At 45.9% G+C, this 16,542-nt stretch overlaps 2 protein-coding genes across 2 annotated transcripts; one reads left to right on the forward strand and one right to left on the reverse strand.

Annotated features, from left to right (window-relative positions):
• Window positions 1–3,744: 3,744 nt before the first annotated feature.
• LOC21395563 (pentatricopeptide repeat-containing protein At3g20730) lies at window positions 3,745–6,121 on the forward strand. Its single transcript, XM_024171380.1, has 2 exons — window positions 3,745–4,478; window positions 4,962–6,121. Exons 1-2 carry the CDS (start codon window positions 3,803–3,805, stop codon window positions 6,053–6,055), a joined length of 1,770 nt encoding a protein of 589 aa, XP_024027148.1. The 5' UTR covers window positions 3,745–3,802; the 3' UTR covers window positions 6,056–6,121.
• An 8,982-nt stretch (window positions 6,122–15,103) lies between these two features.
• On the reverse strand, window positions 15,104–15,970 carry LOC112093260. Its single transcript, XM_024171373.1, has one exon. It carries the CDS (start codon window positions 15,968–15,970, stop codon window positions 15,104–15,106), a length of 867 nt encoding a protein of 288 aa, XP_024027141.1.
• Between the last annotated feature and the right edge of the window lie 572 nt (window positions 15,971–16,542).

Here is a 16,542-nt window from a genome sequence, read left to right on the forward strand (position 1 = left end):
GCTGGCGTGCGCGCGATGTGGCTGAGCTGGGTAGATTCAGGGTTAGTGGTGCGGGGTTACATGGGGTGTCTTCCGGGCTTCTTGTGCATGAAAATTTGAAACCCTAATCTACCCAAAACCCTAGAATTACAATAATTCTAATCCTGAATAAAATTACAAATAATTTAATTTGAACGAATTTAATGCGATCCATGGAACAATATAATTATCGACCAAATCCACCATCTATACATTCATCAACATGAATTAAACATAAACATCCATAAATGTAAGTGCCTACTCATAACATACATACATAATAAAATATCACATATTTAATATATTAATTTTGATTATCAAATAATCAGAGCATAAATTAATATCGTCTATAGGCCGCTCTCATACCAATTGCTGGTTTTTGAATCGAATTCGAATGCGGAAGCGTGAGGGTAGCGGATTGTGTATAACAAAAATTATCATAATATCTTTGAGATACTCTATAAATTATATTAATTTACGCACGAATAAATTAATCTCATTAATTTATTTAATAAGAACTCGAATGAGAATTATACCTAGCAGCCGATTAGGATGGTAACTTGAGTTCTTTGACCTCGAACGTTCCTTGCTCCAAAGCTAGTTTAGAAAACTAATGTCTTCCTCGTCAATTCTTAGAATCCACGAAGACGTGTGTGTGGGCACACGTGAGACAAAATAGGATTAGCAATAAAACACTCGAATTTTCTACGAACACTAATGCACGCACGACATGGAATTTTTTTGGAGAAAAATTTTTCCTTCCCACTCTTTAGAGAATTCGGCCACTATGGAAAAAATAGCAAAAATTGTGTCACACAATTTTCTATCATTCACTTATTTATAGAATAGAAGTCAAACTTCTAGAAGGAATCTATTTTTTATCTCTAAGATAAAGCTTGTTAATTATCTCCTTTTTCAATTTGGAAAAAAATCTCCTCTTTCATTTTATCCATTATGGCCGGCCACCAATAGAGGGATTTATCCTTGTGTGGCGCCAAATACAGATATGGAAGGAAGAGAAAATCATGCTTTATGCTGTTCAAGCGAAGATGTTGTAATTACTTCTATCATTGCTGTACACCTCTAAGGCATGATAGTTTCTGGTTTGTAACATTAAATACTCCTAGACTGTGGTTGATGTCTATCTCAGTTACTTGCTTTGTCTATGTATGCTACAATATGAATTTTCCTATAGGGAAACCTAATATGATGCGAGAGGTTTAGTTTTAAACTTGTTTTATCGTGGTATTGTGGAATCCATGTCCTTTTTCTTGAAACCCAATTTCTTTAAAATTATGGGGTTTGTTTGGAAATTCTTAAATATTTTATCTTTAAAATTGATTTGAGCATCATTAATGTTTAATTATTTTCTTAATTCTGTTTAATTTCTAAATAAACCTCCACGTCACTAACCCCTATTTTGGTGCGTGACAATCTTCCTCGTCAATTCCTAAAAATCACGAAGACGTGTGTGTGTGTGTGCACACCTAAGACAAATAAGATTATCAATAAAACACTCGAATTTTCCACAAACACCAACACATGCCCGACGTGAAATTTTTGGAGAAAATTTTTCCTTCAACTTCTATGAATATTTGGCCACTATGATTTTTGAGAGAGAAAAATTGTGTCTCACAATTTTCTACAATCTCTTATTTATAAAGTAGTAGTCAAACTCTTAGAAAGAGTCTAATCTTTATCTCCAAGATAAAGCTTATCAATTATCTCCCATTCGAATTTGTAACAAATTCTCCCTTCCCTTATCTCTTTATGGCCAGCCACCACAGGGAGAAATCCTCCCTGTGGCAGGTGCATAATGTATAAAGAATTAGGGCAAGATTATGCATTTATCCAACAGTTTAATTTTAACTCAAATTCAAATTCCAATTTAAGTCAACCTTAAATCAATTGATTTTCAAATCGAACAACTTATCAAATAAGTTAATTGGATAACTATGACCTCAAGCAATTTGAATCCCAAAAGGATTCACAATGTGCTATGCATTTACACTGTGAACACCTTCACATAAGTGATCTAAAATTCAAATTTAAATTTAAATAATCACATTATTTAATTTATAATTAATTCTCAATTAATTATCCTTGAGTGTTTTATTTTAGAATTCTGTAATTCTAAAATTTTCATTTTGCCCTTTGTGTCTTGTGAAATTACTAAGATGACGTTGGGGCTCATGGACCTATAATTTCAAGCTCCAATAAAATTAATAATTAATCAAACACTTTAATTAATTAATTAATTTTATTAATTCTAATAGTTACTCCACTAGAAACTTGGAATTGTACTCTCGTAATTATTGACATAAATTACTTCTAAACTGTAAAGTGTCCATTTGATAGTCACTGCATATAGATCAATGCTCCATAAACAATTCATAATTAGAGCTAGGTGAAATCCGTTAACCTCTCTAATTACATCTTTATCTTGAGTACCATTGATTCTTTAATGGACAATGATTCATAAAACACCTTCATGAACCAGAGCGTTACTAAAACACCTTTATGATATTTACTAGTAAATACGGAATTTATTGGTAAATACGGTATTTACCTGTAAATACAACGTTAAACGGGTTGTTAGAGTCGGTAGTCGGCTTTTCAAGTAAATATAGTATTTACTAGTAAATACGATTTTAAATGGTGAATACGGTATTTACTGGTAAATACAATGTTAAACAATCATCGAAAAACAGACACCGGTCGTTGAAAAACGGTCGCTGGTTGCCGGAGCTGATTGTTGGAGCCGGTTGCCGGTCCCAGTCATGGTGGATTTGACTATAATCTACTTGTTTTAAAAAATATGCTATAATTTACTATTTTTTTAAAAAATAGATATTTATGGAGAAAGAGTGAGATGAAAAATGAGGTTTAAGAGTATTTTTTGAGTTTTTAATATTGCTTAAAACTTAAAAAATCAAATTATGCTATAATTTACTATTTTTTAAAAAATATGTTATAATTTACTAATTATGCTATTTTTCTCTTTATTATTTTTTTAGGTCACGTTTAGTTCAGCGATTTGAGTTTTTAATTTGAACTGAGATATGACTTTATGTGAGCTTTTAACTATAGTAAAAATAAATTAAATGTAATTTTTTATAAGAACTTTTAATTATAATAAAATTGAATTAAAAATTTAAATCTGTAAAACAAACGAATTTTTAAAATACCTTATATATTAAATTTTTAAGCTGATCGGACTATCTGTCTTTTATAGCTTATGGCTGTTCTGCTAATTATGTTATTTTTCTCTTTATTATTTTTTTAGGTCACGTTTAGTTCAGCGATTTGAGTTTTTAATTTGAACTGATATATGACTTTATGTGAGCTTTTAACTATAGTAAAAATAAATTAAATGTGATTTTTTATTAAAACTTTTAATTATAATAAAATTGAATTAAAAATTCAAATCCGTAAAACAAACGAATTTTTAAAATACCTTATATATTAAATTTTTAAGCTGATCGGACTATCTGTCTTTTATAGCTTATGGCTGTTCTGGCATGAAATTTTCTTACGGACGAGGCCGGCGGCCCAAACTTACACGGAAATAAATAGTGAAACACTCATCATTACTGCGTACGGAAGCCAAACGCAAAAGCAAGTAGGTGAGAGACACCCGAAGCTTGAAGAAACTTGTCTACAGCATAATGTTATGAACCTTCAAATTCCTTCTACGCCATAACTAAATACTTCCAACTCCTGAGTTGTACTTGTGGGGTAATACAATAGAAAATAAAAGGAAAAAAACAGAAAACATTACATAATGCAAATTCCATGTAAGATTAAACGACTGAAAGAACCAGCAAAACTAATCCTCTCCAACCCAATTCATTCCGTCTCTCATCACTATTCTCTGTACATGAACATTTTGCAAAACTGCATCGATTCAAGAGCCATCACGCCGGGTCTTCTCGCTCACACCCATGTCATAACACATGGGTCCGATTCAAATCTTCATTTGAACACAAAACTTGTCATATTCTATGCAAAAGTTGGTCGACCACTTTCCGCACGCAAAGTGTTCGACAAAATGTCTGAAAGAAGTGTTGTGTCTTGGACTGCCATGATTTCCGGGTACACTCAAAATGGTTGTTTCGGGAATGCTCTGATGTTGTTTGTGGAAATGCGGAGAGCGGGTTTTAAGGCTAATCAGTTTGGGTATGGTAGCACTTTGAGGGCATGTACGGGTCTGAGATGCTTGGAGACTGGGATGCAAGTACACGTGTGTGTTCTAAAGAGTAGGTTTGTGGAGGATTTGCACGTGCAAAGTGCATTGATTGATTTTCATTCGAAGTGTGGAAGAATGGGGGATGCGTGTTTTGTGTTTGAGAAAATGCTGAAGAGGGACTTGGTATCGTGGAATGCGATAATCGGTGGGTATGCTGTTCAGGGTTATTCTGAGGATTCTTTCCTAATGTTCTGTTCAATGATGAGAGCAGGTAAATTTTTAGAACATATGATTAAAGTTCCAAAACTTGTGTGTGTGTTCTGTCTTTCTTTCTTTCTTTTTTTTGGGTTCAAGTAGTGGCCACTTGCCAGTTTCTGTAATTTGTTGCCCAGTTATGCAGATTTTTCCAATCCTTAATGTGTGTGTTGCAGTGTTTTTTTTTTTTTTTTCACTGAAAATTTGTTTAGTTTGTATTAATTTTCTTGCTTCAAAAAATACTCGATCATTATATCGTTTTGTTTCATTAGATTACTGTGCATAATACTTGGTTATTAAAAAACAATGCTTAATTTCAGTTTGGATTCATGTTTTTCCCTTTTTGCCTTTTTTTTTTTTTGGTGGGGGGCTGAAAAAATTTGCTTGCAGAAATTCATTTTTCTTGCTTAAGAAAATGCTGGATCATAATATTCTTTTGCTTCATTAGATAACTATGCATCATATTTCATTGTTAAAAAAACAATGCTGATTTCAATAGGAATGAGTCCTGATTGCTTCACCTTGGGAAGCCTTTTGAGAGCCTTAGCCGACGGGAACTGTCTTGTGAAGGTTAGTCAAGTGCATGGACTTGTTATCCAACTAGGTTTTGGATCATACAACACTCTGTGTGGATCGCTAATTAATGCTTATGCAAAATGTGGAAGCATGAAAAGTTCTCATCAATTGTACGAGAGTATGTCTGACAAGGATATTATCTCTTGCACTGCTCTGATTGTTGGATACGCACAGGAAGGTAACCGTTGTATAGATGCGGCGAATATCTTCAAAGAATTGATTTATATGGACGTGATGATTGATAATGTTGCTCTGTGCTCCATGCTTAATATATGTGCCAAAATGCCCTCATTGAGCTTAGGGAGACAAATCCATGCTCTTACTTTCAAACATCAACCTCGTTATGATGTGGCCACGGGCAATGCTATTATTGACATGTATGCAAAAACAGGAGAAATCAAGGAAGCTACTCGTGCTTTTGATGAGATGGAAGAGAGAAACATCATTTCCTGGACATCGTTGATTATTGGATATGGAAAGCATGGCTTTGGACATAAGGCAATTGAACTATATAAGGAGATGGAATGTGAGGGTTTAAAGCCAAACGATGTTACATTCTTGTCCCTTCTGTTTGCTTGCAGTCATAACGGATTGACTCATGAAGGATGGGAATGCTTCAATAATATGGTCAGCAAGTACAACATTTTACCCCAAGCAGAACATATATCTTGTTTGGTAGATATTTTTGCACGTGGAGGCTTGTTGGAAGACGCGTATAATCTGATATGCAAGCTGAATATTAAGCCCAATGCATCAGTTTGGGGTTCCATTCTTGGGGCCTGTAGCGTCTATGGCAATATGTCTCTTGGAGAAGTAGCAGCTAAGCATTTATTTCAGATGGATCCAAATAATTCTGTGAACTATGTTGCTCTAGCAAGCTTATATTCTGCGGCCGGTGGGTGGGATAATGCTGGGAAGATAAGGAGTTTAATAGAAATGAAAAACTTAAAGAAGGAGCGAGGATGCAGCCTTTTACAGCCTACGTTGAACAAAACTGTGCTTTTGCAACCAAGCTAAAATTTCACAGTTATCTACATACGCAGCTAAAATTTCACAGTTATCTACATACGCTGTTGGTGGAAATGATGCCTTGTCTTATTGTATGTCAGCGATGCAATAACATATTGTATTCGGGAAAATTTTACTGACCAAATGATCTTGGTATTCCCTTATCCTCAAGACTTCTTCCATATGTGCTTTTTCCACAAATTTGGATATCCTGCACTGCCTTAGCTTATCCTATGGTTGAATGGAGAATGCTTATTGAAAGCTTCTATTTCTATATTGACTCCCATTAGCTGAAAGCTTCTATTTCAATATTGACCTTCTGAACCGGCTTGTTTTATAAGCGGGAAGAACTGGCTGGAAGATCCATGGTTTAGTTCTTAACATTGAATAGAAGTAGCCATGCTGCTGGTTGAGTCTTTTGTTGTTGCTGGAAAGCTTATCAGGATTCAGAGCATCAAAGAGAGGAAATCTCACTGACATACAAATGTCCCAAAAGATGGAATTTCAGTCTGAGGGTATGTTTCTAAGCTATCTCATCATCACCATCATCATCTCTATTTTGCTTACCAGTTTTGTTCAGCGTTTAAAGTTTTTGCATGCTTTTAAGATGTAAAACACCAAAGTAATGTACTTGGTAGTTGTTGATGAGTTGAATACTAATGATTTGATGCAGCTTAGAAATTTGCATATTTCTTTATCTCCAGGTTGGTTTATTCTCTTGCAAAAATTCTGGGGAATCGGCCGATCACGTCTTCTTGCACTGCTCGTTTGCTTACAGCATCCTCTTCTTGCACTGCTCGTTTTCTTACAGCATATGGTGCATCCTTTTGAAGGAATTGCAGCTGTCTTGGGTATTGCCAATCAGTTGCAAAGCTTTATGTAATCTTTTTTCTTTCTGGTGACTTTAACAGAAGGTCCAAGTTACGTTGGAAGGTTGCTGTTTTAGGAGTTTTTTGGGGTATTTGGCTGCAAAGAAATCTTAAGAGTTTTTTAGGACAAAGAGGAAGATAGCGCTGTAATATGGGATATGATTAAATTTTGGATAGGTATTTGGGTTCATAAAGAAATTGGTTTTAGTAACTGTTGACGGTGTTTTCCGGCAACTCGTAGTTATCTCTTCCAAAAACGCTCGCGGTTCAATCAGATATGAAAACTGAAAAATAACGTAAAGTAGACAACAATTTTATAGTGGTTCAGCAGTAATTCTTTGCCTAATCCATTTGTGCATGCACTAATCTTTCAACTGGTTACAAATTCTCTCTTTTACAACGAAGTGGTGTCTAACCCTTTTCTGGGTTTCATTGGCTCTATTTATAGGCCTTTACATGTGAACGTGTATTCTCCGTTCTCAAGGAGGAAGCCATCCTCTGTTCTCGGTAATCGTGAGGTAGGTGGATTTTCATGATGACTATCCCGGGGAATGCGGCTGATCCTTCTTATCTGCCGCCTGACCCTCTGACTTTTGCAGTAGCAGTCGAATCAGCACTTCCCTCCTCGGGTTGACAAGACAGCTGGTAGAGGGTATGACAGTGATGCACCGGCGTCGTGGACTCGGGGCGCCGAGGCGTCGCGGCCGGCGCCCCTTCCTGCGCACAATCTCTCGGCGTAGATAATGGTGTTGCCTCGGCACCAGCGTTCGGTCCTCTGCGAGTAGTCCTCGACGTTTGCCACTCAAGAAGATGGCCGATCTCGCGACCATGGTGTAACAATAACCCCCTAGGCCTGAACGTCGCGGCGCGACCTTCCGGGCTATGTAGCGTCGAGGAGGTCGCGTGGAGGTAGGGCTTTCTGTGAGAAAGGGCGGTTGTTCGAAGGCACAGGGCATCATTGCGGTTGGTTCCTCGGGCAGTGGAGCAGTCACGTCGATTGTACCAACTGTCGCGTCGCCGTTTCCCTAGCGCCACGTGGGGCTAGAGGGGTGATTCGTCGCCGTCAAATCGAGTCTTTTCCTGTTGCTCCCTCCCCGACCGTTCGATCGCGCCTTCTCGGATCTACCGTCGGATGGGACCAAATCTGATCCTACGGTCGAGATCAGGAGCCCTTTGGACTCCTCGGGGACCCCCGGGCCTTTCCTCTGGTGGGTATATATACCCCCATGCCTCCATTTTCCTAACCACCGAGCTTTCTGGACGTCGTTACTCTGTCGGATTTTCACCCGAGCTCTTGCTTCCGTGCCTCCTTCCGCATTTGGACCGCCTTTTGATCCCAGAATCCGGTAAGTCTTCGTTCTCCTTGCTCTTCCCGTAGGTCCGGTCCCATTGTCTGCGGTGGTTGTGTCAAAACACACCGAGGATGGAATGTGGTCTTGCCTGGCGCCGCCGGCACTATGCCGACGGTAGAGCCTACACTGCTTGACCCGTCTAATCGCCGTTGAGGCCGCCAGACTTGGCTTTGTGCCTCTGGGTCTCGCGGCACATTCTACCCGTCCTCCTGTCCTACACTTTTGGCCTCTCGACCACTAGGAGCTAACTCGCCCCCTTGTTTGCCTTTTTCCAGAACATGTCGTCGAAGCAGACTAGAGGTCGAGAGGTCTCCGAGCACAGGGTCAGGGAAGATCCCGAAGATGCCGCGACTTCGAGCACATCTTCGGGTGGAGGTGAGGATTCCTTGCTTCATCAAGTCGAGGAGTATACTGAGGCGTCAGCCTCAACCTCTCAAAAGGATGTACTCGTACTCCTCGACGATGAGGGTGCTAACCCGCATGCCGGTCCGCCTGGGGACCGAGGGTATGGGGCGGCGCCGACGAACTCTCTTTCGGGGCTGGCGACGGACCTCGACCCGTCGAAGATTAGGCCCCACGCCGCTAGGAAGGCGTTCACCGACGCAGGGATTGACCCCCAGCACTTTTACCTTATCATTCCGACCCCCACCGACAGGGCTCACAACCCTCCCCGCGGTCACATGACTGTGTATACCCGAGCGCTCACCTTCGGGATGACTCTTCCCTTCCATCCGTTCGTGAAGGCCCTCTGCAGCCTCTACAGGATTTCTCCCGCGCAGTTGTCTCCCAATTGTTGGGTGATAATAAACTCCATGATGATACTATGGAGGAAATTTTTGAGCCTCGATCTAACCGTCGAGGAGTTCTTGCACTGCTACTCCCTCCGGGCCTCCCCTAACCAAAGGGGATTCTTTTACATAGCTTCCCATGCTAAGTCCAAACCTCCTGTCCCCCCCGTGGTCATCGGGAAGACCACCAGCGCTCACGGGTGGAAACCCCAATTTTTCTTCCTCGGGGGGAATTTTAATTCTCACCCCCTCGACGGCGATCGACCGTTAGAGACTCAGACAATATTCAGCAAATACTGTAGGCTCCCTCGCTTTTCCCTCTCTTATGAGATCTTTGTGCCGCTGTCGAGGTTTCTGTTACTTATTGTTTGCCGTTCGCAGGTGACGAAGTCGATCGCCCAAGGCTCTCCTCAGCCGCTCTCGGTCGCGTCGAGAAGATATTGTCCCTTTCTCCCGATCGTCGACGTGCCTCGGTTCTCAACACTAAGAAGAACCGCCTGCTGCACGGCCTTATCGTAGATCTTCCTCGCCTGAGTCGACCCGTAGTCCCTCCGGCGGATCTCCTCGACGGTAGGTTTGTTCTTCCCCTTCAATTTCTTTAGCAAAGACCCAGGGGTGTAGTCGAGGTATCCCTAATTCGGTCTCTTCCATTCCGTGTAGCCGTGCCATCCGAGATGAAGTACAACATCCTCGTCAAGCCAAAGAAGAGCACGACCGGCGCGGGATCGAGCGGGACGTCGAGCCAGCGCACAGTCGAGGCCGTTGTCTCGCCGGGCGTCAATGTGACCCCTAGAAAGGGGGTAGTCGTGGTCGAACCCCCCGCCCCGAAGAGGCAAAAGGTGACAGGGCCACGAGTGCCTCCCGTAGTCGTGGGGACTTCCGGGCAAGGTCGGCGCCTCGAGAGGAACAAAGGTGCCGAGGTCGCTGCGAACCTGGCGGTTCCGCCCCCTCCCCCTGAGCCTGTCCTGCTTCCGGGGTCGAAGGTTGATGACCCCTTGTTCCTTGTGCCCGATGTTGTCGACCTCGATTTCACTCACGCTCTGCGCCTCCCGCCTCGCTTCAGCCTTCCTCTGCAAGCCATATACACCTTCTTCCATGAGGACACCTGGGATGTTTATGCCGGGGAGAGTATCCTAGACCGGCAGCGCCTGACCGTGAAGCGTCAACTCTCGGTAAGCTTCGACCTCGACTCTCGTCACCACTTTTTCTTGTATGCAGTAGTCCTTTTCTTTTTGTTTGGGTTTCTCCATCTTGACCGCATTCTTTCTTCCTTTTAGAATTCAGGCCCTCGAGCTTGCTCTTCAGAATTACGTAGAGCTGGAGACCCTTCTTAAGGGGGAGAAGACGTCAGTGGCTGCCGAGAAGGAGATTACCGCCCTTCGTGCGGTTCGAGACGAACTCTCGACGGACTTGGAGGTCGAGAAGGCAAAGGTGCAGTCCCTCAAGGATAGTATCTCCAACGAGAAGTCCAGCAGCTACGAGGAAGGCCTTAAGGAGGGGAGCTCTAAGGGGGTCGAGGCATACCTCTCATCTCCGGAGTTCCTGCAGCGGCAAAGAGAGATCGCTTCCAAAGCCATCTCGGACTTCCTGGCCTCCGAGGACTTTCGCCGCGTGGTCGACGCCAGGCTTGATGCCTTTAAAGAGTCCCAGGAGCTCAAGGACTTAATCGATGGCCACGTGCAGCAGTTCAAATCCTCGACGGCCTTCGAGGAGCTCGTCAGCCAAAGGCTCGAGGCCTACCAGGCTTCCGCCGAATTCGAAGAGTTTCAGATGTCCTTGATGCAGTCCGCAGGGGAACAAATCCTCGACCGCTTCCGCCAGAAACGTTCGGACGTCGACCTATCCTTCTTAGACGAGTCCGACAGTGAGGGCGTGGAGATGGTCGAGCCAGCGCAGGGAGTCGATGGTGTCGACCGGACGCATAGTGGTGAGGAGCAGGCTGCGGGCGGCGAGTAAGGAGGAGACTTTAGCCGGGGCCATCTATTTACATTTTTTGCTGCAACCCCCTCTTCTTTCTTTTCTTTTTGCAGGGCCGTGAGGCCCAGACAATTTGTTCGGTAATTTGTAACGGCCATAAGGTCGAGACAAGCCTTTATTATTTTCATTTTTCTTATATGCACTTGTGCTTATTCCATTTATTGCGTTGTGTGGAAAAAATTCTTTTTTTTTTTTTTGCTAAGTGTAGGCTCAACTACCTTTTTTATTTTTGCCGCAAAAATTTTGCTAAGTATGGGCTCGACTGCCTTAATACCCCCTCGCCATAGTTGAGTTTTTGAAGTCGGCTCTGGCGCATCGTTGTCAATGCTTCGATGTAGATAGTAGAATGTGTAGAGCGTAGAACATCTGGTAGCAGCTCAAGCACGGTTGGGCCAGAGCCCTGCCGTCTTTGTGAGTTCGTGGGGGCTCATATTGCCCCCTTGCCAAGAACAAGGGCTTGCACTTGTTTTCGGGGCATCGTCGTCGACGTATCGACGACTTTAGTCGACGTATCGACAATTTTTGGTCGACGTATCGACCTTAGTATAAAGCGATCATATCTGCAAAGAAATAAGAATCGATCGACGTGTCGACGTATATTTATTCATGTATGAGTTACAAGTTGGCTTTTCAGCCTGCCAGAACGGGGAAATGAAAAGCAAAAATAGAAGACGTTAAGTCTAGTCTATTAGGTCGACGCTTCTCGTAGTCACTGGTAGTAGACCTTCAACTGGTCTGCATTCCATGTATGCTTGATGCTTCGACCGTCGAGCTCTGCTAGTCGATATGACCCATTCGCAACAACCTCTTTTATTCTGTAGGGCCTTTCCCAGGTTGGACCCAAGGCTCCGGAGTTCTTGGGTTTTGTGTTGGGGGTTACCACTCGCAAGACTAGGTCCCCAACCCCGAAACGCTTCGGCTTAACCTTCTTCTATAATACCTGGCCGTTCTTGCTTGGTAGGCGGCGAGCCTTAACTGTGCATCTGTGCGTCGTTCTTCCAAGAGGTCGAGCTCTAAGTTCATCAGCTCGGTGTTCCTATCCTCCTCGTACCGGGCCACCCGGTTAGTCGGAATGGACACCTCTACCGGCAGGACTGCTTCGAACCCATAGGTCATCGAGAATGGGGTTTCCCCTGTTGTAGTTCTGCACGTGGTTCGGTAGGCCCACAGCACTTTTGGCAACTCGTCGGCCCATTTCCCCTTGTAGGCGTCGAGGCGTCGTTTGAGCGTGACTTTGATTATCTTATTGACTGCCTCAACCTGCCCGTTAGACTGGGGGTAGACGACTGAGGAGAAATTTTTGTGGATGCCCAGCAGCTCGCAAAACTGGCTGGTGTTATCGTTGTTGAACTGTTTCCCATTGTCGGACACGAGGGAATGCGGCACACCGAACCTGCAAACTATGTTGTTCCATATGAAGTTCGTGCATCTCGCCTCTGAGATGGTCGTCAATGGCTCGGCTTCGACCCACTTCGTGAAGTAGTCGACGGCGACAATAGCGAACTTGTACCCCCCTGGGGTTTTGTGCAGGGGGCCAACAAGGTCAATCCCCCATTTAGCGAAGGGCTAGGGGGATAGTATGGATGTTAAGTCCCCTGAGTGCAGTCGAGGGGTGGGGGCATACCTCTGGCAGCTCTCGCACCTTTTTGCGTACTCGGCCGCATCTTTTTTTAGGCTGGGCCAGTAATACCCTTGCCGTAATATTTTGTAGGCTAGGGACTATCCTCCCGCGTTGTTCCCACAAACTCCATCGTGCACCTCCGAGAGCACCCTTTTTGCCTCCTCTGCGCCGAGGCACCTGAGCAAGGGCGTCGAGTACCCCTTGCGGTAGAGGAGGTTGTCGTGCATCGTGTATCTTGCCGCTTGATACTTCATCTTTTTGGCCTGCTGCTTGTCCTCAGGAAGTTCGCCGTTGACCAAGTACCTGATGATCGGGTCCATCGAGCTAGGTTGGAGATCCACGGGGGTGACCTCGGGCCGCTTTGCTATGGTCGGGATCCTCAAGACCTCTACGGGTACCACATTCAAGAGTTCGGAATCTCTCGACGTCGCTAACTTGGCGAGGGCGTCGGCGTTACTATTCTCTACCCTTGGCACCTGTTGTATGTCATAGGTTGTGAATTTACCCAGGGCTCCCTGAACCTTCTTCAGATACGCGGCCATCTTCTCATCCCTGGTCTGGTATTAGCCCTTCACTTGATTCACAACGAGCTGTGAGTCACTGAAGATATCGAGGTTCTCCGCTTTCAAGTGCTCCGCCAACCGGAGTCCGGCGAGCAGTGCCTCGTACTTTGCCTCGTTATTAGACGCGGGGAATTCGAATCTGATGGCCGATGTGACCTTGTGTCCTTCCGATGTGTGTAACACCAGCCCCGCCCCACTGCCGTTGTCGTTGGAGCTTCCGTCGACGTAGAACTTCCATCGTGGTAGTTCGTTTGCTCCCTCAACCTCGGCTGGTAGTCCCGTGGACTCTGCCACGAAGTCGGCTAGGGCTTTGCCCTTGATAGCGCTCCGTGGTTTGTAGTCGATGTCGAACTGGCGGAGCTCTATTGACCATTTAAGGAGTCGACCAGAGGCATCGGGCTTTTGTAGCACCTGCCTGAGGGGGTGATTGGTTAGGACCTGAATGCTATGGGCCTGGAAGTAGTGCCGTAACTTCCTCGCTGTCACAACTAACGCTAGGGCGAGCTTTTCCATCTAGGGATACCTCGTCTCCGCGTCGAGGAGGCGCTTGCTAGTGTAATACACTGGCAGCTGCACCTTCTTCTCTTCGCGGATTAACATCGAACTAACGGCGTGCTTCGAGACCGCCAGGTAAAGGCTCAGTACCTCCCCGGTCACAGGCTTAGACAGCATAAGGGGTTTCCCAAGGTGTTCCTTCAATTGCTGGAACGCCTGTTCGCACTCTTCCGTCCACAGAAACGGCTTGCTTCCCCTCAGGGTGTCAAAGAACGGTGTGCACTTATCTGTGGATTTGGAGATAAACCTATTAAGTGCAGCCACACAGCCTGTCAGCTTCTGGACCTCCTTAGGCTTCCTTGGCGATGCCATGTCGAAGAAGGCCTGGATCTTTTGCGGATTGGCCTCGATCCCTCGACTGCTCACCATGAAACCCAAGAACTTCCCTGAAGCGACGCCGAAGGCACACTTTCGAGGGTTTAGCTTCATTTGGTACGTTCTGAGGACACCGAACATTCTTCCCAGGTCCTCCTCGTGGTCTTCGGTCTTCCTGCTCTTTACCAGCATATCGTCGACGTAGACCTCCATAGTCTTCCCTATCTGCCCCGCGAACATCTTGTTGACGAGGCGTTGGTAGGTTGCTCCAGCATTTTTGAGACCGAAGGGCATCACCCTGTAACAGTAGAGCCCTCTGTCGATGACAAACGCCGTGTGCTCTTCGTCGCGGTCGAGCATTGGTATCTGGTTGTACCCGGAGTACGCGTCCTCGAAGCTCAGTAGCTCGTGCCCTGCCGTGGCGTCGACCAGCTGGTCAATTCGGGGTAATGGGAAGCTGTCCTTAGGACACGCTTTGTTCAAGTCGCTGAAGTCGACGCACATTCGCCACTCCCCATTCGGCTTCCTTACCAAGACAGGATTTGATACCCATTCGGGGTACAAGACTTCTCGGATGAAGTTGTTTCTCATGAGTTTATCGACTTCTTCCCGCAAGGCTTCGGACCTCTCGGCGTTCATTGGTCGACGCTTCTGTCTCTTAGGCAGAAACTTGTCGTCGATGTTCTGCCGGTGACACATGACGTCGGGACTTATCCCTATCATGTCCTCGTGGGTCCAGGCGAACACGTCGAGGCTTCCCTTAAGAAACTCGACCAGTTTTTCCCGGGCCCGTGCCCCCAACTCCGAACCTATCTTCAGTGTTTACGTTGGGTCCCTTTCATCGATAGGGACCTCAATTAGTTCCTCGACCGGTCCTGCTCCGGGCTCTTCAGCTGGGAACCTTGGATCCAAGTCGAGTGCCTCTGCCCTGGTATCGACCATTCGCAGCTCTCTCCATACCTGTGTCGGTTCGGCGTAGTGGCGTATGGTTTCCGAGTACGTGAGCCTCGACTCGTACTAGTTGCCTCTGCCCTTGCCGGTCCCGTTTGGCGTGGGGAACTTCATCATCTGATGGTAAATGGACGTTACCGCCCGCAAGGTCCTCAAGGTCGGGCATCCTATGACCGCGTTGTATTGGTCGCCTCCCTTTACCACCAGGAACTTTAACATAACAGTCGAGGTGTGTGGTCGGTCTCCAATGGTCATGGGCAGTTCGATGGCCCCTTCCGTGACGACGCTGTCCCCCGTGAAACCGTACAGGGGTTGGGCGCTGTTCTGCAGCCTTGAGCGAGGAATCCCCATCTTGTCAAGGCAGTCTGCGTACAAAATGTCCACGGAACTACCGTTGTCGACCATGATATGGTTACCGATCATGGCCTCGACGACCAGGGCGTCGCTCTGGGGGAAATGTACCCCCCTCGCGTCGACTTCCGAGAAGGTGATCTCGGCGTCATCATATCGCGCGGCCTTAGCCTCGTGTCCGGAGACGTTCATGATCCTTTGGCTGAACTTCTCCTTCGCCTCTCGGGCGTACTCTTTCTGTGCGCGTCGAGAGGTACCTCCGAGGTATGGCCCGCCGAAGATCGTCCTTATTACTCCGACTGGTTCGGGCGGGTTATCATGCCTCGGCTCGTCTCGCCGGTCGCTATTGCGCCTGTTGTTATTGTTTCGACGGTCGGCTCGGTATTCACCGAGCCTCCCTTCTCGGATCAACCTCTCGACCTCGTCCCTGAGGTCATAGCACTCGGCCGTAGTGTGCCCGTTCTCGCCGTGAAACCGACAATATTTATTCTGGTTCCTCCGTGCCAGGTCAGACTTTAGCGGTGGTGGTCGACGCAGAACCTGGAAATGACTGATTTCGTGGTAGACGTCCTCGATTCCCATAGTCAGGGGGTGTAGGCGTCGTACCGCTGCAGCTTTGGCCGCTTATTTTCCCCCTGGCTCGTCGAGGCGCCGCCGCCCCTATTACTCGAAGCCGGGTTTTACCTCTGCTCGGCTTGCACCTGAGGGGGACCTCGGCGCTTCTTGCCGTTGTTCTGATTGCTCGCCTGCCCCACCTCTTCCTTGGCAGGGGTTGCTGCCTTGCTTTTCAAGGCCTTCTTTGCCTCCTCGGCGTTGATAAACCCCTGCGCCCTTGTCAGGAATTCCTGGTAGGTGTGGGGCGGTCTCCGGTCGAGGTTTGTGCTATAGGGGATATCCTTTTTCATGCTCGACAGTGCCCCCATCAAGGCCACTTCGTCGGAGATTCCCTCAGTGGCGGCGACCTGTTCCCCAAACCGGGCTATCCAGTCTTTCAGGGACTCATTAGATCCCTGGTACACTCTCGAGAGGTTTTGTTTTGGTGGGATGTATTTCTTGACACCTATGAACTGAGTCAAAAAGGCGTTCTTCAGATCATCCCAGCTGGTGATGGAGTTTGGTTTCAGGGATCTAAACCACCTCCTCGCGGAATCGGA

The sequence above is a fragment of the Morus notabilis genome, unplaced genomic scaffold (assembly GCF_000414095.1).
Source record: "Morus notabilis unplaced genomic scaffold, ASM41409v2 Scaffold238, whole genome shotgun sequence".
NCBI lineage: Eukaryota > Viridiplantae > Streptophyta > Magnoliopsida > Rosales > Moraceae > Morus > Morus notabilis.